This window comes from Hyposmocoma kahamanoa, unplaced genomic scaffold, assembly GCF_003589595.1.
Source record: "Hyposmocoma kahamanoa isolate Upper Pololo Valley unplaced genomic scaffold, ASM358959v1 202, whole genome shotgun sequence".
Lineage (NCBI taxonomy): Eukaryota > Metazoa > Arthropoda > Insecta > Lepidoptera > Cosmopterigidae > Hyposmocoma > Hyposmocoma kahamanoa.
Window position 1 is genome coordinate 3,549,537 of NW_020653726.1, and position 26,865 is coordinate 3,576,401.

At 34.8% G+C, this 26,865-nt stretch overlaps 1 protein-coding gene across 1 annotated transcript in view; it reads left to right on the forward strand.

The window, feature by feature from the left end:
• LOC113226828 (cadherin-86C) overlaps positions 1–26,865 on the forward strand; it is a 133,765-nt gene that overhangs the window by 44,071 nt on the left and 62,829 nt on the right. Inside the window, exon 2 of the mRNA XM_026459600.1 lies at positions 13,836–13,935. Coding sequence (XP_026315385.1) covers positions 13,892–13,935 — 44 coding nt within the window. The 5' untranslated portion in view covers positions 13,836–13,891. The remainder of the gene's footprint in view (positions 1–13,835; positions 13,936–26,865) is intronic.

Sequence of the window (26,865 nt, forward strand, 5' to 3'; positions counted from 1 at the left end):
GTCAACCGCAAGAATTGCGTTCGTTTTTATAAATTGAATGCATTTGTAATGGATATGATAAAAATAAACTGTAGCCATTTATATCTTATTCAATTTATAACCTGTTGCGTAATTAAATATTTCATTTTTAAAATAATCTATTAACAAAACCACATTAGAACTTTTATGCGCACTGGGTAGTTAAAATTATACAAACTGCCAAAATTCTTTATTGATAATTGTTATCCCATTTGAGAGCCAGGTTCTTATTGGTGCAACCACCTACACTTCTCACGGTTCATAGCCAGCTCCTTGACCACATTATAGCTGCTCACTTTGACGTTCTGCTGTATTTGTTCGCTGTACTCCATTCTTGGTATTCTTCTCTTTTTTTTCCTTTGTATCTTCACCCTTCTGTCCTCTATTGTCTTTAAAAGATTTCTTTATTGATAATTAGAATAACAATAATAATTTGGTAGGTAATTACATTATAGTTCCAAACTAGACACAGAACACCCAGACCAGAACGAATTTAGAAAAGATCGTTTCTTAATTTGGTCTTACTGGAAACCGAAACCTCCTCATCGAACGCTGATCGGACCGATTTAGACCACATCTAGACAGTAAATATAAGTGTGGTTAAGTGTGTAATATAATATAGGAACGAAATAACGTTCAATAACATTTACACGTAATGAAAATTACTTCTTATACATGTCATACAATAACAATAAGGAACATATTTATGTAGATTGAATTGATACTAAAACAAATATATCAAACCGTCTATCACTCAACTACATACAACAACTACTTCTACAACACTTACGTGTTGTGATGTTCTTGAATGGAAAAACCTGCATTCAGCATTTTGTTGTCAAATAGCCATTTTAACCTACTGAAGGAAGCAGGTCGTCAGGGACTACTTTTTGGATCATTTATTTATTTATTTCAAACAAGCCAACATTTCGAACTCTTTACAGGTCCAGCTTCACAGTCAGCCGTGACCATGGGACCTGTAAAGGGCCCGAAACGTTAGTTAGAAAAAACAAACATATGCAATTTAGATTCTGTAGCATTAGATCTCCTTGTGAAAGAGTTCCAGGGAAGTACCTTACCTATTTCTGCCACCAAGCAGTAATGTGAGCATTACTGCGTTCCAGTTTTGAAGGGTAGGTACGAGTGCTGGTGAAATAACAGACATGAGACTTGTCAAGTGATGACTCAGGGTGTCAGGCGCAGTGGCAGTGTCCCTCAGATCTTTGCGATTTAAAGCTCTGAGTCTGCTATGGACAGGCGTGTCTCTTAAGACCAGACGCACAACTTGTTTGTCTTATCACTTGGAATCATAAAAACGTCCGAATATAACATTACATTTCCAATATGTAGCAATCGTGCAATTATGTAGAGTATAGCTGTTCTTCCGTTATCTCTCCCTTCTAAAAAAACATTTTTGAACTTATCCACAATCAAACTAAACTAAGTAATGAATGAACACTAAAATTAAATAATGTGCGGTAAACATCAAACGTTACAGAAGGTATAGTAAAGAACGAACCCTCGTACTTTGCAATAAACTACTAAGTAACAATTTACTTTCCCTTAATATCATGGGCTTAACAGCAACTTACTTAACCGATACAAAACGTAGGCGCTGTTAATTTATATAGAAATAACTTTAGCAAGTAGAAAATACATAACCATAACTTACTTATATAATACTGTTATCTACTTAGTCTAATGCGATTTCTTAACACCTTTTAATATTTATTGCTAAGTAGAAATAAAACAGACACTTAACTTAAGTAACACTTGAAGTTATTACTCGTATTTATTAGGAATAATTCGACACTCCTGTATAACTACTATATAAAACAAATATATCTTAAAAATATTTGTATATTGAATGTAATGTATGACATTGAAGTAGTTTGTGACTGGTTCTTTCGTATGAAAAAGTGCATTAACGCTAACGGAGAATATTTTGAGAAACAATAAATTCATTTCTGACCATTTATAGTATTATTTTTCTTATTAATTCCGGAAACTTATAGCACTATAACGCCCCACGTAGTAAAAAAATGTACTCTCTAATTGAAAAATTAACGATACAATACGACAAACGAATTAAATTACTATCACGCTTTTTGAAAAAAAAAAAAAAAAAACACCTACGAAAATTATCTTTGAAGTAATATTTTTACCATCGAAACCAAATGAATTTGATATTGACTTCCTCATTGCGGTGGTTCAAGTCCATTTGTTGTTATTAGGCTCCTCGTTCTCCGTTGGAATGCTTTGATTGAAGTATTTATTTATATACAAGTCATATAAGTTCCTTGTTGTATATTATTTTATCGCCTATAGCGTTTAATTAAGTACATCATTATTACGGTGTATTAATGTTTAACAATTTTTTAGCTATTATAATCTCTTATATAGTAATGAAATTACTAATTAAGTTGTAAAGGCTACCACCTCAAAGATGAACTTTGAAGTGAAAAGTTAATGTATATTTTAATGAAATTTAAATGTAAATTAATCGACAAGACAACGGTTTTATTACAAAAAGACTCAAAGACGAAATTAGGAATAATGGAGACCTTTTCCGGGAAAATCATTCTTACAAATTTTAAAGAAAAAAAAAATTTAAAATTCATTACCACAACACAATTACAAAATAAAACAAAATACCACAAGGAAGTAAAACAAATGAAAGAACAATCAGAACAATGCATGCTATATACCTACAAATACGTAATAGTAATGAGTAGTAGAAGCAATTGGATCTTATTTAGCCATGGCCGGAATCAGACCGTGACAATGAAAATTTTACTCGACCAAGTTGTATAGTTAAAAATTTCACTTTATTGAGTAATTAAAAACTACAACTACACTTTGCAATACTAAACACGAAATAAAATCAAGTGACAATACAATAAAATTCATCTCTGGCGCCAGCGTATCGCAAATCACTGCACACCAAGCCCGAAGACAATAAACATCTAAGCTCTGTCCAACAGTCTTTTACCTAATTAACATGCAACCTTATCTCAGTTAAGGCGTAAAACGTGCGACTTTTTATCTCAAAAAGGTCTCCGGACCACAATTTGCATAGTTTAACAATTACTCGCCACGTTCTTTCGCATTTCGCATCTTGATTTAAAATGTTATACGAAATGCAAGAGGTTTTAGATTTTGACCTTCGTTAAAATGACTTAGAGTATTTGTTTTGTCTTATCAGTTTCTAGGAAATGAAACTATTTTTCCGGATTTAAATCGCGTATATTTGTTTTTTTGAAACAAACTAACGTTCCGGGTCCTTTAAAAAGCCACAGACCATAGAAAAAACAAATATACGCGATTTGAATCCGGGAAAATCGTTTCATTTCCTATGTGTTACAATTGCGAAAATCTGAGAACTCGTTATGAGTTTCTTATGGTAACGGACCTATACTGTCAGTAACGGGGAATTAATGGGTAAATACCAGCTGCAACGGAATCAAGTCGGGAGACTTTGTCTCGTGCTCAAAATCAATAAATGAGATATTTAGAAAAATACCTTTTTATGAGCGCCTCTATCATCTTCATCGTTAGTACCTTTAGTAGCAATAGAGCTGCTTGTGAAAGAGTTCACCCAAGGAAGTACTTAACCTATATATATATAACCTAACCATACCTATTTCTGCCGCCAAGCTGTAATGTGAGCATTACAGCGTTCCGGTTTTGAAATTACAGGCACATGAAACTTGTCAACTTATGTCTCAAGATGGCGTATCGCTTACCACTAGACGCACGACTTGTTCGTCCCGTCACATGGTACCATAAAAAAAGCCTATAGCAGTCCACTGCAGGACATAGGCCTCTGCTAATGTGTGCCATTTCGCCCGGTCCTCAGCTTGTCGCATCCATCTGCTGCCAGCAATCTTTCGCAGATCGTCACTGCACTTGAGCGCCTGAATAAAATCATCAAAGTAATAGTACACACTACAAAACTAGTACTCTGTGTGACTCCCTCAAAAATATACTATATTTTTTATTAAATCTCTTAATTTGTAATCGTATTACAGAACAATCGCAATAACTTTTATGGCAATTTCTGTAATACAGCTTTATTTATTTTAACATTGTCCAACAGTCTGTTGGTAATTGAAAACAATAAAACTGGCCACGCGCTCAAATCGTGGGTTGATTCTAACTTTTCCGGTACCTTTTGTAAATGTTTAAATGCACATTTATTAAATGTCAAAATGTCAATATTGAATGGCTATAATGTAGTGTAAATAGTAAAGTGTGTGGGGCCAATAAATGTCCCTCGAGGGAGCAGAGATCGTAAAATTGAAGTTTCTTAGCGTTGCACGGCTTTACGGCCCATATTATATGTTGTGAATGACACCCCATTTTCGGGATTACACGAGCAGGGAAAACTTACAAAGCCTGTCAGTTCCTTTATAGATTTTTCTACTCAATAGTTCGTAAATGTTTTTGTACTGTTAGAAACCGGTCGATGTTACGACCAACTTGTTGAACCGCTTATTCTAAGAAAAACACCCAATTCATATTTGTAAAAAGACTCGAATAGTAAAAAAAGTTAAAGCTAAAAAATTCTTAAGCAAGTTTCTTTCGCCACACTTCAACTGTTTTATTCAAATATCTCGGTGTTCCTCGCAACAATGTTACGCTAAAATCACTAAATATACGTTATTAAAAGAAATTTGTCATGCAAATTTGTAAAACGTATTCATAGGTACATTACTGGTATTGTCATTTCCACTGACAAAAAGTGGAAAGTAGGGGCCGCAAGGGCATTTATTAGCTTACAAAAAAAAACTATCCGTTTTACGTAATCAAAGCAAACAATTGCAAGTCTTATGATAAACGCATAAAGTGTAATAATATTCGTTTTTAGTGGTATTTCATTCGTTTGCCGTTTCGACACTTTAATTTGTTTCTTTTTATATTTTTTACACGCACGGTCAACACAAATTTATAGATTAGAAATGTATAGGTATACCTTTTGTGTGATCGCAAATACCATTATTGCGAAGCAAATCAGTTGATATGCGTGGAGAAGTCATTTCACCTTGCGGTATGCCTAAGCTTATATTGCTTCATTGTCACGATGTACATTTTATATCTCTGGTTTTCATCAATGAAACTCTATCATCATAAAATATACTTGATTGTATAAAAGATCATGGTAAAAACTACAGTTGTTTAAATAAAAAGAAATGGACAACAATCACATAGATTCTTAGAAAAAGCCGCTTCATTATAATGTTACGATCAACGTAGCTGGCAATAGTTAGTCGGCGAATTACGTATGTAAATCCAGCGCGTAGGCGGTCCATGTGTTGTGTACACCAAGCCCTAATGCTAGGCTAGATTTATTTCTTCGCCGGGTTATAACTTAGGCGGATACGTGACCGATGCTCACGCCTACTCACACCAATTGCTTGTGAGATATCCTAGGAAATCTGTTGGGCCTGCCCACTATCTTTAGCTTTTCCTCAAGGTTAGGGATTTCTATTTCATGTCTAAACATTGCGTAGTCTATAATTTTTTGCTAAGTTTGAAATTACAATCTTATTTCTTGCAGTATTCAAAGATTAAGATTATAAAAACAAAACATTTAAAACGATAAATGCCTCAATCAACCGTATTAGAATTCAATGAAGCTATAGAGACTGTAAATGGCAATACGCCATTTCATGCATCATTCGTTACACAGGAATTTACATTACGTGCTTGCCTTTAGACTCGTACTTTCAAATTTACCTCCGGCGAGGACTCCGCGTAAACTACACACGATCGCAAAATGGTAGCAGATCATGCACAACACTGCCGGGGTCGAATAAAGGTCGAAAGGCTGGTTCCTGTCTCCCCGGGCCACTTTCTAGCCACAGATTACAAACTAGTGCAAACTAAAAGGTCAGTCAGTCGAAAAACGTAACATAATGCCCGTGAAATTGTTATATAATAATGACTATTGTCTAAACAAAAGCCTTAAACTAATGGCTTGGTGATAATAAATGCATTATGAGCATTATTATTGCGTTAACTTAAAAGCCTTTTGTTTGAAGTAAACTTATTTGCACTGTACTTATCTAGAGACGAAGAAATATCTAGTAAAGACGCATGCGAAATTACACAGGACTTTACCTAAGTCCTATAAATATCCAGAGGCGTAGGAACAAGAGGACATTTAGAGTCAATACAATTTTACTTACATACAAGAATTCCTATATGGACGACGGTACAAAGACCTGTCCTACGTAAATATTCCGTATTTCCTTATTGAAATATTTACAGATATTGATTTTAAAGTCTATTCACTCCGCATTCTAGGAAACGTCAATAAGAATTAAGGATGAACAAACACATGAAGACCAATTGATTTAGACATGTACTCAAACAAATTACGAAAAAAAATCTTCATTTTAATAAGTGAAGATTCTTTCCTAAGATGTAACTATAGTTAGTTGATATTTTTTCCAGCGCTGGAGCGATTGTAGCTGCTAGATAGGTAATTTGAACAATTTATCCTCGCCATAATAAAGCACAATACCCGGAACTTTATTGCGGGTGGTGGAGGAAAAATTTATCTGACTTTGTGGGAACGCATGGACTGCAATTTAGAAGCATCGAGGCCTCCGCGGATGAATTGCTATGCTCGATGAGAAAAGTTGGATCTGTGCTCACATTTCATAAGCGGCTTAGCAACTTTAAAGGCCTGTGCACTCCGATAGCCAGTTTTATTTTTGTTACAAGTTCCATTGCGGAATTCGTGTAACTTTGTGCATGTGCGTTGCCTTATGAATTTACTCCACGACGTATGTGTCTTTCATAACATTTCGCTTGACTGGCTGACTGCTCATCAACAAAAGTTAAATCTTTCTGATGAGAGTTTTAATCATAAACGTGTCATGTTACATAAAACTTTAAAGTTTAATCTTTCTTAGATTATGTCGTTTGTTTACCACGAATACCAATTCTTTAAAGTTGTAGCTTTGTCAGTGATATAATCAAATTTATTGAACTCTGATAGACAAGTTTAGAGAGTTTCTCGGTAACGGAAGCTACAGCGTTGCAGCAAGCAGATTTAAGGCTCCCCCGTCATTATCTTAAGTTAATGTTTAATCGAGCTTCCTTATTACTGACCTGTTTCATTTTATAACAGAACGGCTGCGCCAATTCAATCGCCTTTACACATCTTATTTTCCCTTGATTTATTCAATCAGTGCACACTTAATTATAAAACCCGGGTACCTATTACTTGCAAGTTGTTACGTGTATATTGCTCAAATAATTTCTTGATTGGTTTCTATTACTTCAATAAACGTCCAATAAAGTAATTAGTTCAGTTATCGTGCCGAGGGAAAGAACTTAGCCTTAATTGCTGTATCTTATTTATTTACGTAAGAATTTGTCACTTTCAATATTGCCTATGATATTGCCGTTCGTTTCTATCAATTCTTTAGTTATTATTACGGCTGCGTATTTCAAATTTGAATATAAAATAAATTCTTGCTTCGTAGGCTACGAATGGTAGCCCATTGCAATCGAAATATTGACGAGGCAATAAATTTGAAATGAACTTTCTATTTTCAATCAAAGATGTGTCGCAAGAGCTTCTTAAAAAGTAAAGCGATGGTTATAGTTACATGACTTACGTAGTAGTATCGGGTAACCATTGTTGCTCGAAATGCTGATATATTGTTGTGACAACTATATAATGTCTATGGTGCAATACCTGGTCGTAGGAATCGGTGTGGATCCCGCCCACGAGGGACTCGGTATTTTTGTGCGGGCCGTAAATACGCTCGTAAGTCTTAGCACTGGTAACACCGGCTTTGCGCCGAAAGCTGCTTGCCTTCACTAACCGGCTGCACTCGATTATCGAACATAAATATAAAATAAAAATCCACCGTGTGAAATGGCGCCATTTTGTTATTACTCTTACGGTTATTGGCTTACCAAAGTTTTTTCTGTTGTTAGAGAAATTAGTTATTAAACAATAAAGCAAATGAAACAAGGGCTCCAATCGAAACTCAAGTCTGTAGGTCATCCATATTGGGAAAACGGTCATAAGTACAGGTTTCGTGCATCGAAAGTAGGGCCTCACAGTAGCAATGAGAATACGTAAAGTCACGTTAAAGTTTAGAACTCTATAACAAGTTTGTATCCCTTTCTATAAATAATATAAAACTTTGAGAGAACTTGCCCCTGCATCGTATTGCACTTGAGTCGAGTCGAGACCAATCTGAAATATTTCGCAGCCTTTTTTGCCTCCTCCGCACCTACCAAGGTCGTATCAGAGCGAGTTCAATGAATCGCGTCGTGGCATTTCAAATATCTCCATTTATTGTTTTTTCGATCTATTAAAATGTTATTTTAACCTTACAATAAGGCAATTTGAACAGTACTTTAACCTTAGCGATCTAATTGAATCTATATCATCATTATTGGGATTGAGTACTTTGTATACATTTGCAAAATTAATTAAGCAATCCTATTTAACTCGTTTCTGCTTAATCTAAGTAAGGTGTCAGATTGACAAGAAATGATACCTTACTATCAGATAACGACTTAATTACTCTTGCGAAATGGAACGCGCCGCACGCGCCTTTACGCCTTTTCATATCTTCATCACGGCAAAAACTGGTTAGTTGCAAAAGGCAGGTAAAGGCCCGGCTAAGCTATTGTTGCGCTATTATGAACAAAACAAGTCGAGCCTTAGCAGTGGCTATTCAGGAGGAAAGTTGCAAAACTTAAAAGTAACACTCCTCCGAATCGTACTGCGGCAAATTGATTAGCTAAGTCACATTTCTATTCGGGACGGTATGAATTTATGCCACTTTTTGATACAGTTACTACGTCATAAATCACATTTGCCCAAAAAAAGACGTCAAATAAAATGTTAGCAGCAAAATTATTGGCTATTTTGATATACTTAATTTAGAATCGAACAAGATAAATGAAATTAAGGTAGTTTATAGTCAAGTTTTTTTTTATTACAGGTATTAATATTACTACATACTTTTTGTAACATAAGTTGTGATGGTTACTAACATATTCTGAATAAAAACAAATAGTTAATATTTGTCCCTGAGTTAGAAATTATGGGCTTTCAGAGAATATATAAAAAATTGGTACCATTTTACTGCTTAAAAGATCAAGTTTTATGTCCTTTCACGTTATGACTGTTCATAAATTATATATATCCAACTCACAGAAATAAATAATTGCGCGCGTCATGTGTTTTTTGCTGTATTTTTACTTCTCTGGTAACTGATCAATTTTCCCATTGCAATCTTCAACTTCTTTTGAGATTTCATAATTGTGAGCACCTGTGACCTTAAACACTGCACAAACGTTGACACACCTTTTCCTAATCTGAACTTACAGAAAAATACAATCTCAGTCACGTTCGTCTTACTATTTAACTCTCGAGATAAGAGGGCTTTGTTCGTACTTGTCTTCCGTTATGTTTGCCTTAGTTTCGGCCTGTTTGGGCAAATAGAACATCCGCAGTGTTTCGAACACTATAGGTACATTTGTTAAACCAAACTCTTTGAGATACAGGTGTCAATCATTGTGTTCTAACAATGGTGGTATTGATCGAATTTAACATGATAGGCAGCCTTTTTCGGCCGTAGTAAATGTATTAGGTGGATTTAATTAAGATATTACATGTATTTTTACCTCGAATAACATATATTCGTAAAAATACAGTCATCGTCATCATAATCAGCTTACACGCATCTATTGCTGACATCATCTTCCTCCCGAGTACGCCAACTCTCCCGGTTCCGTGCTGCCCGTACCAGCCGCTACCGGCCATCTTGCTCAGGTCGTCCGTCCATTTGCTGCGGCAAGTGATGACCTACAAAAGTACAGTAGCCATACATATCAAATTTTAACGTATCGTCTATAGCAGATTACGTTAATTTGAAACTTTAATAGATATTCTATCAACAAATACAGGGCGAAGATGCCAAGCTGAAGCTAACAAGTGAGTTGTCAATTTTACAACCCACGTTATATGTAGATCACGATAAGTTCGGAAACCCCTTCCGGAAGCTGAGACTTTTGATAACAATACAATAACTGTCACATTACCTGACAGCGGAAACCTGTCAAGGACCAAAAGGATGGGGCCTTTTGATCGTTGACAGGTTTGTAGCAAATTTATCTAACACACTATGCATTATTGAAAATATATTCGAAATTTACAACATCATCAATGCGTGATTCAAGTATTTTTACATACGCTACAATGAAACCTAATGGAGAGTAAAAACGAGGATGCTACAAATACTTTTGTTCCATTGGCAGAAGTTACTAGCGGTACACAAAAAAAAATGAATATATGAACCCGGAACTCCAATTCCCGTGTAATTCATTATCCAACGGCATCAAACCAAACTCAACGCAATCTCGATCTGCATTAATAGGGTCTCTCGGTACCACCGGTAGTCACAAACGGAATTCCAATTATAGAACGCAACTTAGAGGTGCCATATCTATCCGTTGTTATTTTAATTAGTCCAGCAACGTTCTAGTACCAAACCAGTACCGATACCCGGCCACGTGCGACTTGCTTACTTAGGATACACTCAGACCGGCACCCGGTTGCATAGAGTAAGCAAAATCGGAACATTCTCTCACCAAACCAGTTGGGGCGGTTCCTATTAATACATCTGACGTTTAGTTTCTGTTTAATGAGTTTTTGGACGAAATGAGTTTATACTTGTCTTTTTACTGAGGTTTCTTACGATTATGAACCATAGCAGCCGTACCAATGGTGTTTATGCCTTTAATTTTATTACATACTTTTTATTTAGCTTACGTATTTTGTAATTGCTTTACTATATATTTTTATGTCCCAACTAAGTAAATTGAACTGATAATTGTTTGTTATAAGACCTGTATCAATTATGTCAATACCTCTGAAACCTTTCTCCGTTTTATTTAATTAGCTCGAAATCTCAACATTAGCTAAAGCTTTCTAATTTGTCAACATCTATTTAGATCCAAAGGGCCCAAAGAAACTGTTGTTGTTCTAAATACGCAGTATGACTCATTGTCGTCTAGACGCAATGCGGTTTGCATATATTGCAACAGCAAGTACAATTGCTGAAAAAAAAATTAATTAATCACAATGTCCACGCATAATATAAGTTCGTCTTAAAGGAGAATAGTGCTACAGTAAAGATAACGACGTAGCATTGCAAAACATATGTAAATATTGTAAACTACGTAAACAATATACTAAATTTCAAAATGCAGTTCTACAACCAGCTCGAAGATATTTATGTTCTTTGCGTCTTATATTCTTGACTAAGTAATGGAATTGCCCATTAAAAGATGATATACTGATCACATGCAATGTTATGACGTAACTAAGAGCTTTGCATATTACTCGAGCTTTCGCCGCATTATCTAGGCATCTGGGCGCGAAAACAATGGGCCCATGCGGCATGCGTTGCGTTATCTCAGATCTGGCTCTTACTACACTGCTCTCCTAATGAGGAACGCTGTTCCACAGTATAGTTTGTACTTTACCAATAGTAATGTCACTACGTACTTCAATAGTAGTGGTAGTTGTTTTGCATCTTAATGTGACATTGCTATTTAGATCGTGAACAAGACGAATTGTGTAAATGACAAAGGAAAAGATAAAAATCAACCACAGGTAGTTACGAAAGAAAATCTGTCTTCTTGGCTAATCTGCCTTTTGTTTTATCAATAGCTACTAAGTACAAAGTTTTACAAAGTAACGCTCAAATATACATCGTGCACACATGAAATGTAAATTTAAAATCTAATTGAATAGACTGCTTTTATACTGAAGTATCACCCACTCTGTGGTTGTTCTATTTCTCAACTCAAGTGCTAATTGAGAAGCTAGGAAGTTAGAGAAATTTGAATGCGGTATAATTGGACTTAATTGAACTGCGGATAGTTTGGACAAACTTAGGAAGGAAAATATTTGATATTTCGCAGGTGGTGTGAATATTTGGTAAGAAAATATTAGGTATGTAAATAGATTCTACAGACAATATCGGATGAAGACGCTTTAAAATAAAGAAAATATAGTAATGGTGTGGGTGGCAACATTGTCGTCTTCATCGTCACTTTCCGTGATATGTAATAGAGGTCCAAAGCTCATTTTTTATGATGCGAAGTGACGGGACGAACAAGTCGTGCGCCTGGTAGTAATCGACACACCTGTCAATAGCAGTTCCATCGCCACACAGAGCTTTAAATGGTAAAGATCTGAGGGGCTTTGTCACTGAGCCCGTCACCCTGAAACATAAGTTTACAAGTCCCATATGATCTTAATTAAATCCAGGTTAACATTACTTTTCCTCAGCAGAAATAGGTAAGGTACAGTACTTCCCTGGACGAACTCTTTCACAAGGAGCTCTACTGCGACTAAAATTAATTATTTTATCAATAAACAGCAAAAAAACTTTCGGAAAAAAATTGCAGAAGCATAGAACAAAATAATTCATGCACACTAGCAGCGGTAAAAATGTCTTAGCGTCCATACTGCTCTGGAATTGGCCACAAAATCTCTTGATGATATCGACGTTTGTGATGATATCGTTGAAAATTCCAGCACGCTTGCCTGCGATAGTTTAGTTGCTTTATCTAGTAAGACATTGCTGCGGTTGCCGTTATAAGTATGTATTTAAAAAAGTCATAAAACAAAGTGTGAACTTTAAAGTTTTTTAATAATAATAATAATAATTGGGACACTCATACACATAATTAAATTGCTTTGCACAAGTGTGCAGGTGTCCATACGATGTTTTCCTTCACCGAAAATCTCATGGAAAAGGTGTTCAGTTTTAGCCCAAATTGTGTACCTAGGTACAACTTATTATCTGAAATTGTCCATGAAAGGATCCACTCATTGAATTTTTTTTTTGCCTCCGTGGCCGAACGGCTACCATGCTGGACTGTCACGTCACGAGGTCCTGGGTTCGATTCCTAGGCCGGGAGAAGTATGTGTATGGCCTACATTAATTTCTCTCGTGAGTTTGGGTGTGATTTGTGGTTGTCTATGTGTGGTACATGGCACCACATGGTACATGGTATTGTGAATAATTCATGTATTTTTTTATGTATTGTGTAATTATGTAGTTTGTGTGTTTTGAATAAATAAATTAAAAAACGAAACTAAATGGTTTACGCCTAAAACTAAGTGTTACTAATAGAGCATATCGACTCATCCGAAGAACAGAGTCCGATGTGATTATATAGCGAAAAGAGAATAAATACGTTACGAGAACAATTTCGTTATTCAAACTAGGTCCTATGTAAAGGTATTTTGAGAATATATATATCTTACTTCGTTTCGGAAATATAAAATCGAACAAAGGTCGATCTGACATCCACAGCGAAGAAGAACGAACGAAATGTACTATGTCCTGAGAACAAGTAGTCTTACACATAGACCTTTGTTCTACGGATGTGTCGATATGTTACTTACAAGTGAGGAGATAAAAAAATGACTTAAATATTGCAATCTACTTGAGTTCAGAGAATAATATTGACTTCTTCCGTTGTCAATTGGCTTGCACATTGATTTTTATGGTGTCTTTATCGAAAGACTCGTCCCGCCTGGGGCAATTTAAGAAAAACTAACTTTTTTTTATATTGTCTCGGGGTCTGGGTGTTTGTGGTATCGTCGTTGTTTTCGATTTCCACAACATATGTGTTTTAGTTACTTAAATAGGATCAGAATAATGTATGTGATGTAGCCTAATATTTATATTTATAGTACAAAGGACCTTAGTGGAGATATAGCAGATTAATATAACAATTTATTTCCATTGTTACAGTTTAAGTAAACCCACTGGTTTACTACTGGCTCTCAAAGGATGAGGAGTAAGCAACGATGCTGGGATCGCTGCTTTGGCCCCAACATAGACAAACCAGCAGGTTCGTATTGTTTGTATAATTTGTTAATTAAATACAGCTAGCACCTACATTATTTAGTACCACTGGACTGTTTCGGTCTGAATAGTTGCGAATAGTTTTAGTTTCTGAATTGTTTGCTAACTTATCTAGAACTATGCAGGAATTTCTTGTTAACAAAGACATTTGGAAATTATCTATGTGTATATATACACATTGGCTTTGTAGTAATATTTTTGAGAAACAATATACTTTTTGGTTGAACTTTATTGGTAATTACAGAATTGGAATTCTCATAAATGGTAGTAATGTAGCAAAATATAATTTTTATTCGTTCGTTCCGTAGCTTAGTTGGTATAGCGTCTGGCACGGTATGCTAGAAGACGTTGATTCGAATCCGGCCGGATCGAAGGAATTTTTCCTGAGTGTTCGATCTTTGTATTAATAATTATAACAAACTAGTCGAGTAATTTCACATAAAATCATTGAATACAATTCAATAAAAATGCACATAAATTCTTAATTTTTTTATGATACTAAGTAACGGGATGAACAAGTCGAGTCCTGATGGTAGACGAGACGCCTGTCAATGACAGTTGCAGTGCAACTCAGAGCTTTAAATCGCGATCTGACGGGCATGGCCACTGAGCATAACTTGACATGTCCCAAGTGCCTGTAATCACCCTTACCAGCACCCTTACTCTTCAAAACCGGAACGCGGTAATGTAAACGTTACTTGGTGGCACAAATAAGGAAGGTAGCAATATTTCTTTATTTAAATTTATTATTTATTTAAAACTAACCCACTGATGTAACTTTGTTGTAAATTCTCAGTTTTAAGCTTAGTTGCAAGGCTTTCCCAACACAAGCATATATTTGCTTAAAGGAAGAACCTGATCTACCATGAATTGTTGAACCAAATTGAGAAACAAATAAATTATTAATTTTTTTTTTACTTTCGCTGGAGGAACTCTTTCACAAGGAGCTCTACTGCTACGAAAATAATAGAATTTGATACATTGTCTTTCCAAGAAACTTCATTAAGCATTTTAATTTGAACTTCAGAACAGTTGTAAATGCCAAATTAAATTCGATTCCACTGTTTTGTGTGGCTGATTTCATAACTCTTAATAAGCTAATAAAAATTCAAACCAGCTCTTCAAGTTTTATTTTATTACTTTATTATTATTTATGTCGTTTGTTTATCTATTAACAATATCGCAACGTCAAATTAAAGTTAGATTTGGATTCGCCAATTTGTGGAATTTTTATGAAATATTTTATGATGTTGTCAGCATGAGCTTTGATATCGAAAGATTGAAAATCGCCTTCGTTGCAAAGTCCACAAGTAATTTATTTGTCAATCTATATAACAATAAAAACCATCTCGTCATACCTCTGTGTCCCTTTTTAATTTTTAGTCCACAGAAATGCATTAAAACAGCATTGTCATATCACACCCACGTTGTTTATAAAGTGTCTGAACGAGAGTCGGTTGAATAACTCATGTATAATTTCACGATTTAAATATCCCTTGCAAAATACATCAAGTGGAGAGCAATAAATAAGGGACAAATTACTCGGTACAGAACTCACTAACACGTGAGGTTGACATTTGCATGCTTGAGATATGTTTACTGCTTCGAATATAGCCGAGACGAATGTGAAGATATATGGTGTTTAATCAGAGAGGGAATTGGTTTGAAAGGTACATTATCATAGTAGTTTACAAGTAAATTGTGTCTATCAAATATAACAGTGAGTCTACCAAAATTAACAGGCAAGTGACTGGAGATTTCGAATTTCCTAACATAAACAATGATAATAAATAAGACGAAATACAGTATGTAACTAAATGTAATATTCATGATTTTGAACTACTTTAAACGATTGTTAAAACAGTGGCAAAAAATATAAACTTGAAATGGTTTTAAATTCAAGAGTACTATCTCTTTTGGCACGAATGGAATTTACAGAGGCAAAAGTTTACAAAATTCAATTTTTCGTTTTGGTAATTCATTTTAATTTTTTTCAAAATTTTAAGCTCCATTAGCACTGTAAAGGAAGATACGATTTTCTTCCTGTATACAAAATAGAATATAATTTAGCAAATTCATTCAAAGTCACATTTTGATATATTTTTTTTAATTTTATTTTTATTTATTAAGAAAACCAACGGCGTTACATAAAATATTTTACATAGTGTATAGGCTAAGACTAAAGCTATTGTTTAGATATTATTTATTTAGATATATTATTATATTGGTTAGATAATAATAATATTTTCATTTATATATATAACCACGTGAAATCTGCGAAAGTTTCTCCATGCTCCATTAAGTTTTACTAATTTTAGAATTAATAGGTATGTACCAGGGTCATTAGCGTTATATAACGAACTCGATGATGACATCGCATAGACCTTTTGTGCAATAGCATATATAAAATAAGAACATAAAAACTATTACGAATTTACGACTATTATCGAGAAACTTTTTCGTTCGTATATAGAACGTCCATATATAGAAGCTTTTTAGTATGAGATTGCTCATAATTATGGAAATAGACTTCGTAAAAATAAATGTAAGCACCTGTAATAAAATAAAATAAAATACAATTCTCAATTTCCATAATACCAAATCTGCTTACATACAGCTACAGTAGCAATAAAAGACAAAATATTAATGCAATGAAGTACAATCATGATTCAGCAAATTGAAAAGCTACAAATAAATCCACGCCTACGCAGCTAGAAAAGCAAGCTACGGTTAAACATCTCTGACACTTGAAATTCACCAACCTCCAACACTGTTGAATTAAAATAAAAAAATAAGAATTACAAAAATGTATGAACCACTCAAAATCGTTGAATTTGTTCTGAAAATCAGTAAAATATATCGTTACGGAAAGGGTTTTAAAATTTCAACATAGAGAACAATCACAGAAGTTAGCAAACTAATTAAGGATGCCTTTTATCAAGTTTATTGTTCCCTCGCCTCCTCCAAAGCCTGAGTTAGCTCCATAACATTGTTTACTAACTTCACGGCTGAATTATATTCCTGTAGTTCTCGCTGGGCATATTTAAATGAAATGTGAGACGTTTCATTAGGAAATCGCGTTTCCGTGACTCAATTTTCGTGAAGCTATTATACATCATCACAGCCGTGTCTCTTCGAAATATAAGTTTCTATTTCAATGATCGATACTGGATCTTCGTTTTGTCGGTGTCGGAATGAATTATAACTTTATAAATGGTGGTTTTGTTTATATGATGGTTATAATCATATTGTTATCAATTGCATATAGACGGTGTTTTGTAAGGATCTTTATTATTGAAATTATAAAGATATTTATTTTCTTTCATAATTGTCATTATAATTATCGTATACATGTCCGACGAGTCCTAATTCACAGTTTTTTCTCTTTAATTTTTAGTTAAAACGACATGTTTTTTTTTGAGGTTGACATTAGATATGTCTCGGATACAAACACGTGAAACGACGTTGCTCGCAGGAGTAATTTGTTGTATTAATTAATTTTATAAATATCAATAATTATCATGATAAATATCAATGATAATAATCACTTCGATCCTGATTTGTATATATGGCTTTTACATGTCTTTTATATGAGAATTGGTAATTGATTTCTATTAATACTAAGCCGTCATGTCCGCCTTACCTTTTCAGAAGACACCTATATCTGGTTTAGCTGAAATTCATTTCCTATGTTAAACTGTGCTCTTCGAGTGAGTTCTATACGGCTTATTAAGACCCTGTGTAATTGATCTCTTGTGATGGCTCTAGTCTATCAAACCATTAGAATAAAAGTGATAAGGGATAGTGTCAATAATACTAATTATTTTTTATTCATGCGTGCAAATAGCATCTACCGTATGATTACTCAAATTTAATTATTATTTATGCTTTCTATTGTAAGGGGAGTGTCTGATTAGGTGCTTAGTCTCGTAATTTCGCAAAATTCAATTTGCTGTAGACTTTGCATATTTTGTTCGACGCAAGCATGCCTCAACTGCAAGTTAAGTTGGTGATTCTATAATTCAAATCGTTCAATTCAAAGCCATATCAATCGTTGCTTTAGCATCATTTCGTAAGCAAGTTTTGCAATTCATGACTCGTTTGCACAGACGGCTTTGAGCGACAAATAGGTACTTAAGGAAGACTAATGCTTATCGACGTTATTCGGCACATTGTATTGAAATCGTGTTTTAGTACTTAAAATTAAATAACATTTAAGGTAATAACTTTCCTAATACTATTTCCGCCTCGTTCCTTGACGTAGCTACGAGTTACTAACTAACCGTATATACATATATCTACTAGCTGTTCTATCTTACTTTATCCGCGTAAAATTGTTTACATGCATTATTTATTATCATATTACTACTATTATTTTTCTTGCAGTAGAGCTTATTATTAGTCGTGTCCCTTACCTATTTCTGCCGTCAAGCAGTAATGTTAACATTACTGCGTTCTGATTTTGAAGGGTAAGGGTGTTGGTGAAATTACAGGCACATTGTCAACTTGTGTCTCAAGGAGACAGGCGTAGTGGCAGTACCCCTCAGATCTTTGCAATTTAAAGCTCTGAGTGACACAAGTGTTATGAACAGGCGTGGAGCTTACCGTCAGGCGCACGACCTCTTCGTCCCGTCACTTGATATTATAAAAAAAAACTAAAACTTCGTTCGCAATGAAAAGTAGCAGCAGTCCAAAAATTGTAGTAGCATAGTATATGGGTGTAGTACCACAGACATATATTTCGCTAGACGCCGCATGTATAGCAATTTCTATGAAAACTAAGCGTGCCGCATTTTTTGTACCCACTATGACGTCACAAGAGCTATTTAGTGATGAAACCGCCTTCCGCCCGCTCTAAATAGATTGATTGAACGGAATACGCGTAAACACGCGTATTCCATCCAATTAATCGACATCCAATTAATCGATTCTAAATAGAATATTTTTTGTTCAAGTATTTGTTGATTACAAGTTGTTGTACTATTAGTATAGTAGATAAATACTAGAGTAAGATAGTTGAGTCCTTTATTTTACTTGTTTTTAAAAAACGTTGATTACATAAAAAAATTAAGACTTTAATTTTTAATCCATTTCAAATTTTAAAATTGTTGTCCTTCTAATAAAATGAGCTTATTATATAACATATTTTTGTAATAGTAGATCTTATCGATTAACTTAAATAATGAAAGCGCACGTCAATATATGAACTTGCGGCTGCCTTAATTAATTATACTAGATGATTTTCTGTTGGTAATTGATCAAATTGATGAATGACAAGACAAATGAAAATGTTATTGCTGACAAAATATGGTAAAATCTTATTAATCAGAAGAGGTTTACTTAATGACGGCCTCATGAGAAATTTTTGTGATTTGTTTATTATTTCTCGGATTTCTAACTACGCTACTCTGCTATTTGTATAGCATCTTAGGTGGAATAAACTAGATCACCTTCGTCCTCGAAAGTAACGAACTCATATGTATAACCAACTCCAGGTTTTTGTAAAGACAGCGCACTATTAATTCTTTGCATTATATATTTTTTTGTATTACTCGTACTACATATCCGGCGATGTATGTAATTATTTGCAATATTCGGACACTATATTCGGACATTTGAGGCAACGTCCTGCAAAAATTGTCGAAATTATAGATACTACTGATAATAGATACTACAAAACCGAAAAAAATATGAAATGTTACTAAACATTGTAACAAAATCGTCCCTTTGTTTTCAAAATCGATCAGAATCGAGAACACTGGTTGCCTAACGTATACATCACTAAATGTTAAATTTGGCCAAAGAAATGTACAAGCGGCCGTACCACGAAACTGAATGCATTATACAAAGGTGCTTTCGTTCGATATTCATGGCGTATTAACAAAGGATCACTAATATATCGCACCAAGTAAAAGCCGCAATGTATTACAAATCATAAAGCATATACTTGGTTGCATATTTGTTTTCTCGAAATTCATACAAAACCAAAAAAATTGTTTTTAAAATAAATGATGCATCTTCTGATTACAAAATCACTTGCCCGTGGAACGAAACGTCACTGTTTACCCGTTTAGCCACAGTTATGATGCTTTTGCTGTTTATAATGGCACAAATATGCATTTTTCGCGTTTTCGACTAGTGTTTATCTACGATAACGATCGAGCGCGTTCTGAAGTGTAGCAGCGGCAACTAAGTGAATTTCACTTACTTTGGGCACGCGAAGTGCGTACAATTGCGGCGTCTATCTAGATATATGTCTGTGTATAGTACATATAATACCTAAATTATTTACCCCGTTTTGGGGGTTATTTTGGAAAACCCAGAAACACGTATTTGTTTATTTTGTATTTAAAGTATCCACACCAACTTTGAAGCAAATCGCACCACGTGTTAAAAAGTTCGCATAGAAACTGTAATGGGGTATTACAGTTTGTATAGGAACTTTTAACACGTGGTTTCATCTTTGTTTAGGGGTAGTTTTGAAAAAAAAATCATGTTAGTCTATTAACATTTGCGTCATAGAATATTTGTAATGAGTTTCATCTTTGTCCAAGTTTAAGGAAAACGAATTTTCCTACAAACATTTTTACCCTTTGACACTTCTGTATTTCGTGAAATACGTTCTTAGTACACCTATACTAAATAAAAGTAACATACCTTCAAGTTTTCATGTTTCTAGGACTTACAGTCTACTAGTGAATTGCTCCGGACTTATATACTCGTATACATAACTGACTGTAACCATTAATTTAATTCAGTCAACTGGACCATTAATAATATCAACAAAGTAATTTCCAGTTTCTGAATTTTTATAAAATTAAACAACAAACGTGTTGTTACATTACTTTAGTTTCGCTTTTGATTTAAACGTTGTATCTCTAAAATCTAACCGTGCCCCCTTATTTACTCTGAAACATCGCAAATAAATTTATCTTTGCCTAAATGAATCCTGGCCAGTAGTAATTACGTATGCCTTAATAAATTGCCATGTATGACCGACATAGTTATTAACGAGGAATTTTTAAAAGAATAGAAATAAAAATCCCAAGGGCCTCGAGCAATTAGCGATAATCGGAAAGGCTGTTCAGACGAACGTGTGGCTGGCTACAAATGAACCACAACATCTGCGCAGACGAGTGTCAACAGGAGACTAATACATATCGGGTATTTTATAAACTTTGTTTCAATGACAATATGATTACGAAATTATAAAACTCGTTGATAAAAGCCATCTTCGGCGCAGGTTATTTTCGGTGGGTCGCCTTTTAGAACAAAATAAGTTTTGAAGCGCGTAAGGTAGATGCGGAGAAATTCATTACACGATATTTAAACATTTGCCATTTGGAAACGAAATATACTAACGAACTATAAGCTCTTAGTCCCGTGACGTGTTTATTATTAAAATTTTATTAAAATGTCTCTTATAACCATCGAATGAAACTGAATTTGCGATTTTTTATCGTGTGAAGTTTAGTCAGTCATGTTTAAGGCTCCTAGTTTACTACCTGTATCTTTTGTTGTCATTATTATTTAAAAACCGTATTTTTCGTTCGTATTCTTTAATATCTCAAAACCTTTGGTTATTATTATTAATTAGGTCAATGCTAAAAACCGATTTACCGTATGGTTGAAATACGTCACTATCTTTCTTGGGTCTCACTCCATCTTATATGTATATTTTTTGTTATTCAATAATATTACTTCATACTCTACTTCTCAGTCACGGTTTCGATTAAAAACTTACTGAACCCTCAATAATATGCTTGTAGTTTTACGATATTGTAGTCCGGATCCCTAACTCGTCTCGATCATTAAAAATAATACAACCGTATTCAATCTGAGCCCTCAGCTTCAAGTATATTCAACTACTTTTGTGTTTCCTTTACTTAATTTTTGTAGCACGTCTGAGACTTACCCAATAAATCGAGGAGATTCGCGGCCATGCAACAAGGCGACATATCCAGTTTGCTGCGGTAATGACGTCCGATAATCGGCGACATCCTTCCCCTACCCATTCAGACCATTAAATGCGATTTTTACATTTTCACCATGCCCTTAAGACTTAAAAATAGAACTGAAAAAAAAAGAATCGCAAGAATTCTCATTGTTAATTCCTTTTAGTGGACGGTTGGCCGTTTAAAGTTGCATCTGAATTTGAAATATCCCGAGCAGTAGCTAAGTGAATTTATATTATTCTTTATTGTTTTATTATTCTTTGCTATGTAGCAATTTATAGCTGTACCTGCGAATGCTCTGTTTGTCTCATGAATCTTTTCCATGAAAAAACATAAAAAAATTTCTTTGGCTTTACACGTCAAAAGAAACTCTAGAAATAAGAACTTCTTTGCCATTCTTACGCTTTACTAGACATTTTTGTGCTCAATCGTGACAAACCTAATTGACCGTAGTGGTCACAGAAGCGGAACGCATGCAAAGCCACGGTTGTCACATCGTTTCGCTGCAAGCTTCGGGCGCTGCCTAAAACGTCCTTCCGCGTAAACTGGTCAGACAGACCGCAACCACACGATAATCACCGGTTAATACTAGTTGCACAAGCTACATTGATCGGTGGGAAAAGAATTATCAATGGACAGTGAAATCTAACAACTCGTTCCCACGTTTCTATGCCTTTTGTATAGGGCAGGTACTTTAAAGGAATCAAAAGTGACATTTCTATGGAACAAAACTTTTCTGTAACGCACCTTTTATGCTGAGACTTCAACATAAATCATAAATCTTAATTGCGGAGTTATTAAAGAGAAACAAAAAAGCTTCTCGCACTTAAAATTCCTCTTTATAATTTATTGACTTATTAGCATAATAATCTCAATCTATAGCGTGATTATAAATCTATCAAGCGAGACGCTTGCGCAGAAACAAGTATCTAATATCTATTACACAAAGGCAACTCGTGTAGGTAAGTGAAACTTTTGTCAACCGCACACACGTGCGCTTTCCATAATAGCCTAGTGAAAGTTAGGCATTTAAAACGTATTACACATTTAGCTGATCGATGTGTTGTTTCTACCGATAGCCATAATGTTGGACAAGGCCGGCAATATGTTACGGTGTTACGCTATTATGTAAGTATATTGTTAAGAACACGGCGTGGGCAGGCGGATGCTCTGAAAATGTGTGAACAATCATAACTGATGTAGCAACTGGCAAACACTAATGTCTAATGAAGTAATGAAAGTTATAGAGGCATTAAAACTTTATTGCAATAACGAAGTATCAATTTTAGGAAAATTTATATATCCTGATCACGCATTTATTGTCGTGTGTGTGTATAACAATTGACAAGCAAATAGTAAAAGGAACATTATGATCACTTTGGTGCATATTAGGTAAAGTTGTGAAATGAGAAACACATAAAATTGAGATGGGAGTTATAAGCTTGAATTATTGGAATTTTACTATTATTATTGGTTTCTATTACCTTCACTTAAGTGCCATTCAAGTAGTCGTACACACTAGGATCATTGAGAAGCTATTACGGATGATGACTGCGGTTAAAAGCAGCTCAATGGACATCTAATTAAGCCGTCCGTGCATGTGTAATTACGTCAGGAAATGCCCCAATCCCTTGCATACGCTTGTTCGGTAATAGATAGGGCATTGATGCATGTCAATATGTAATGTATTTATGTAATGGGAACTTGGCAGGAGATGCGGTTACACAACGAAAGACATGATAAAAGAGTAATTTATACTGACGCGATCGCGCACTTTTTAGAAAAACTACATTAGCGTGTTATAATCATAGGTCAATGGTTATAATACATTATATATATATATATAATGTAATAGATAAAGGGGACTATATATATATATGTGTGTGTCTAGTCCCCCTTATCGATTTTGTTAGCAGCAACCCTTTGAAATTAGTTTCTAGCATGTGCCCTAATATGAATCGCCGTACCGAATTTAGTTTTAAATGCCCGATCACAAACAAAGCAATAAAATTGGCCTGCTGAGTTGAAAGTATAGGCCTATAGGCTTAAGTCTCTCTTTATGTATTTGGCGTCTCTCTGGCGTGCCTCATGAGCATCTCCTTGTAGCGATAAAACGTAATTAAGTACTCAAAAGGCATTTTTATCATCTGAATAATATCGATCTAATTGAGTATAACGCTTTTGCATTATTATTGTTTCGTTACGGGATATTTTCTTAATAGGTCGTCAATCAGACCATAACAAATACCAACCGCATCAAGGTGCACGAACCCATAACTGAACTAAAGATTTCGGGCATTACTGTAATAGAAGTGTTGCTGGTCAAAACAGATCAGATTTCCAGAAAAGATACTAGGTGATAGATGGACAGCGGCCGCTCGCCTACACTTGACGGTGATTGGTGGACGACATTACTTGTCAAGTCTGCACTCGGTATGAACAACGCAGGATCGGGTCAGATGGTCTTACGAAATTGAGAAAACCTAATTGGTAATAAACCACAAGATAACAAGGAAGATAAGAAATTCAGCGGAAATCAAAACCCACTAGACCACACAGACCTTTAACACCTGTAATAAAATTTAGAATTTCAAAACCGAATCGTCACGACTTAGATTAGAAGATCGATGATTTCGTCTTGATGCTAATTCCGTTCGCTAAAACGGATGACAAAACAGGAGCATAAATTGAACTAGATGTTGATAAGAATTCAGTGAACATGATAGTTGCAAAATATCCGGTGAATGGATTCACGTTAAAACGTGGGTGAGCTACATTTGATGAAATAACATATCATACTAGGAACAGACATAAACATTTAGTGTCAAAGAATAGTCGATTATGATTTGTCTTTTATGCAATTTTAGATAGAATCTACAAACGGGTATGACTTCATGAATATTGCGAAGAGTAATCAGTATTAAAAGTTGCAACACTGTAATGGTTGCCCAACCTGTCAGTAACCTTAACATCACAAACAAATTATGTAATTCTGGTGCTCCAAAAATCGCCGTCGAATCTAACGTACCAAGTACCGGTCCAACTGGTTGCCTCTGACACAATATTTTCTACGTCTGAATAAAACAATTAGAGATAAGATGTAATTGTAAATAATGATAGTGCTATACATCAGACACAATTGGTGTTCGTTGAATCAATAGCTGATGTAGAATTATGCCTCAAGGATGAAAGGGCAACTAGTTTTGAAGGACTGCGGTAATACTATGTTTGATCTGTGACGCGGACAGTAAAGGGTTTTGAACGTTAAAATCTTAGTACTGTACTATTAATAACCAGTTACATAGACATCAATTTCAATTATCGTAGGTTACTGCTAAATTAAAAACTGTTGTACGAGGTTAGTTGTAAAACACTAGCAGGACTATATTACTAACATCATAAACAACAACTTCTGTTCCATCATCCATTTTTAATAATTCATCCATTTTTACTTTCGTCCAAATCTAAAAATATCAAAGATCGCTCTAAATGGTGATAATTCTGTGCGGTAACAAAAGAAAATGTGGGTCGTCGTGGAGGACGTTTGCACGTTTAAACTTACTACTTTACTACCGAATACATCTAAAAAGAGTCAGATAGAACAAAAACTTAATTCTTCATTTTTAAAATATTTATTCGATGTCAAGAAGTTTCACCACCGTGATTTTCAATTCTTTTTTGTGAAATTACTCCATTAGTGTTGTTATTAATACAAAGATCAAACACTTTAGAAATAATTATTTCGATTCGATTCGTCTAAAAAGTCGTTGAAAACCGACCCGATAAGAAGCACATACAAAAATTCGTGAGGTCCGCTGGTTCGTCCCATGGCTTAGTTGGCATAGCGTCTGGCACGGTTTAATAGAAGACGTCGGTTCGAATCCGGCCGGATCGAAGGATTTTTTTCTAGAATTTACGATCTGTATAATAATAACAAAACTAGTGGAGTAATTTCACAAAAAATAATTGTTTATTTTTTATAAATTTATTATATTTTGTAAGAAGTCACGGAATAAATGTTGTTGTTTATGATGTCAGTAATACGGTCCTGCGAGATTGTTAGTTTTTTTACAAATAACCCTGTTTATATCTACTTTGAAATAACAAAACAGTACAGAATACTGAAACAAACCGAGCTCAAAAGTCATTCATCTCCTAGTTTGCTACATTTAGAGGTGACAAATTTTCTTCAAATTTAAATGGGACCACATCTGAGGTACCCTCTTTCCAATAAAAAGAGAATCAACAAAACCGTTTCACAAATCCGGAGTTATCGCGTAACCTACATACAAAAAAATATATACAGTCGAATTGAGAACCTCCTCCTTTTTTTTGAAGTCGATTAAAAATAAACAAAACGTAAAGCGAACTTTGCGCATAATTTCGTTTCCATTAACTACCTCTGTGGCCGAACGGTTACATTGGACATACACCGGACTGCCACTCAGAGGTCCCGAGTTGGATTCCCGGGCCGGGAGAAATATTTATATGGCCTAGATTTATTTTTCTCGTGAGTTTGGCCATGATTTGTGGTTGTTTATGTGAGTGTCCATGGCACCCGCGATGTAGGGTTTCCCTAGTGTGGGGCTATAAGTGTATTAAAAAAATATATAGGTACTTACTTCGTTTTGTTACCTATCAGTAAATTGCGGCGAGAAATGTTATACTGATGATACAGTAGATAAGTATAAAATGGAAAGTTATTTCCATTTCCTGCGATAGCACGACCTAACTTGAAGTACTTACATAAGATCAGTAACCAATCTTGTGCGCTTCAAACCAATTGTTCCAAGTTTGCAATCACCGGGTTGCCTAGTCCGTCCTCCATTAATCAAACAACGAGGACACTGGGCTCATTTGCGAACATTCTGTACCGCATTATGAACCTATCTGACCATGTCGAAACAAGTTATTTCGTTTCCCAAGAGAACAATACAAAGTAACAATTTACAAGTTACAAA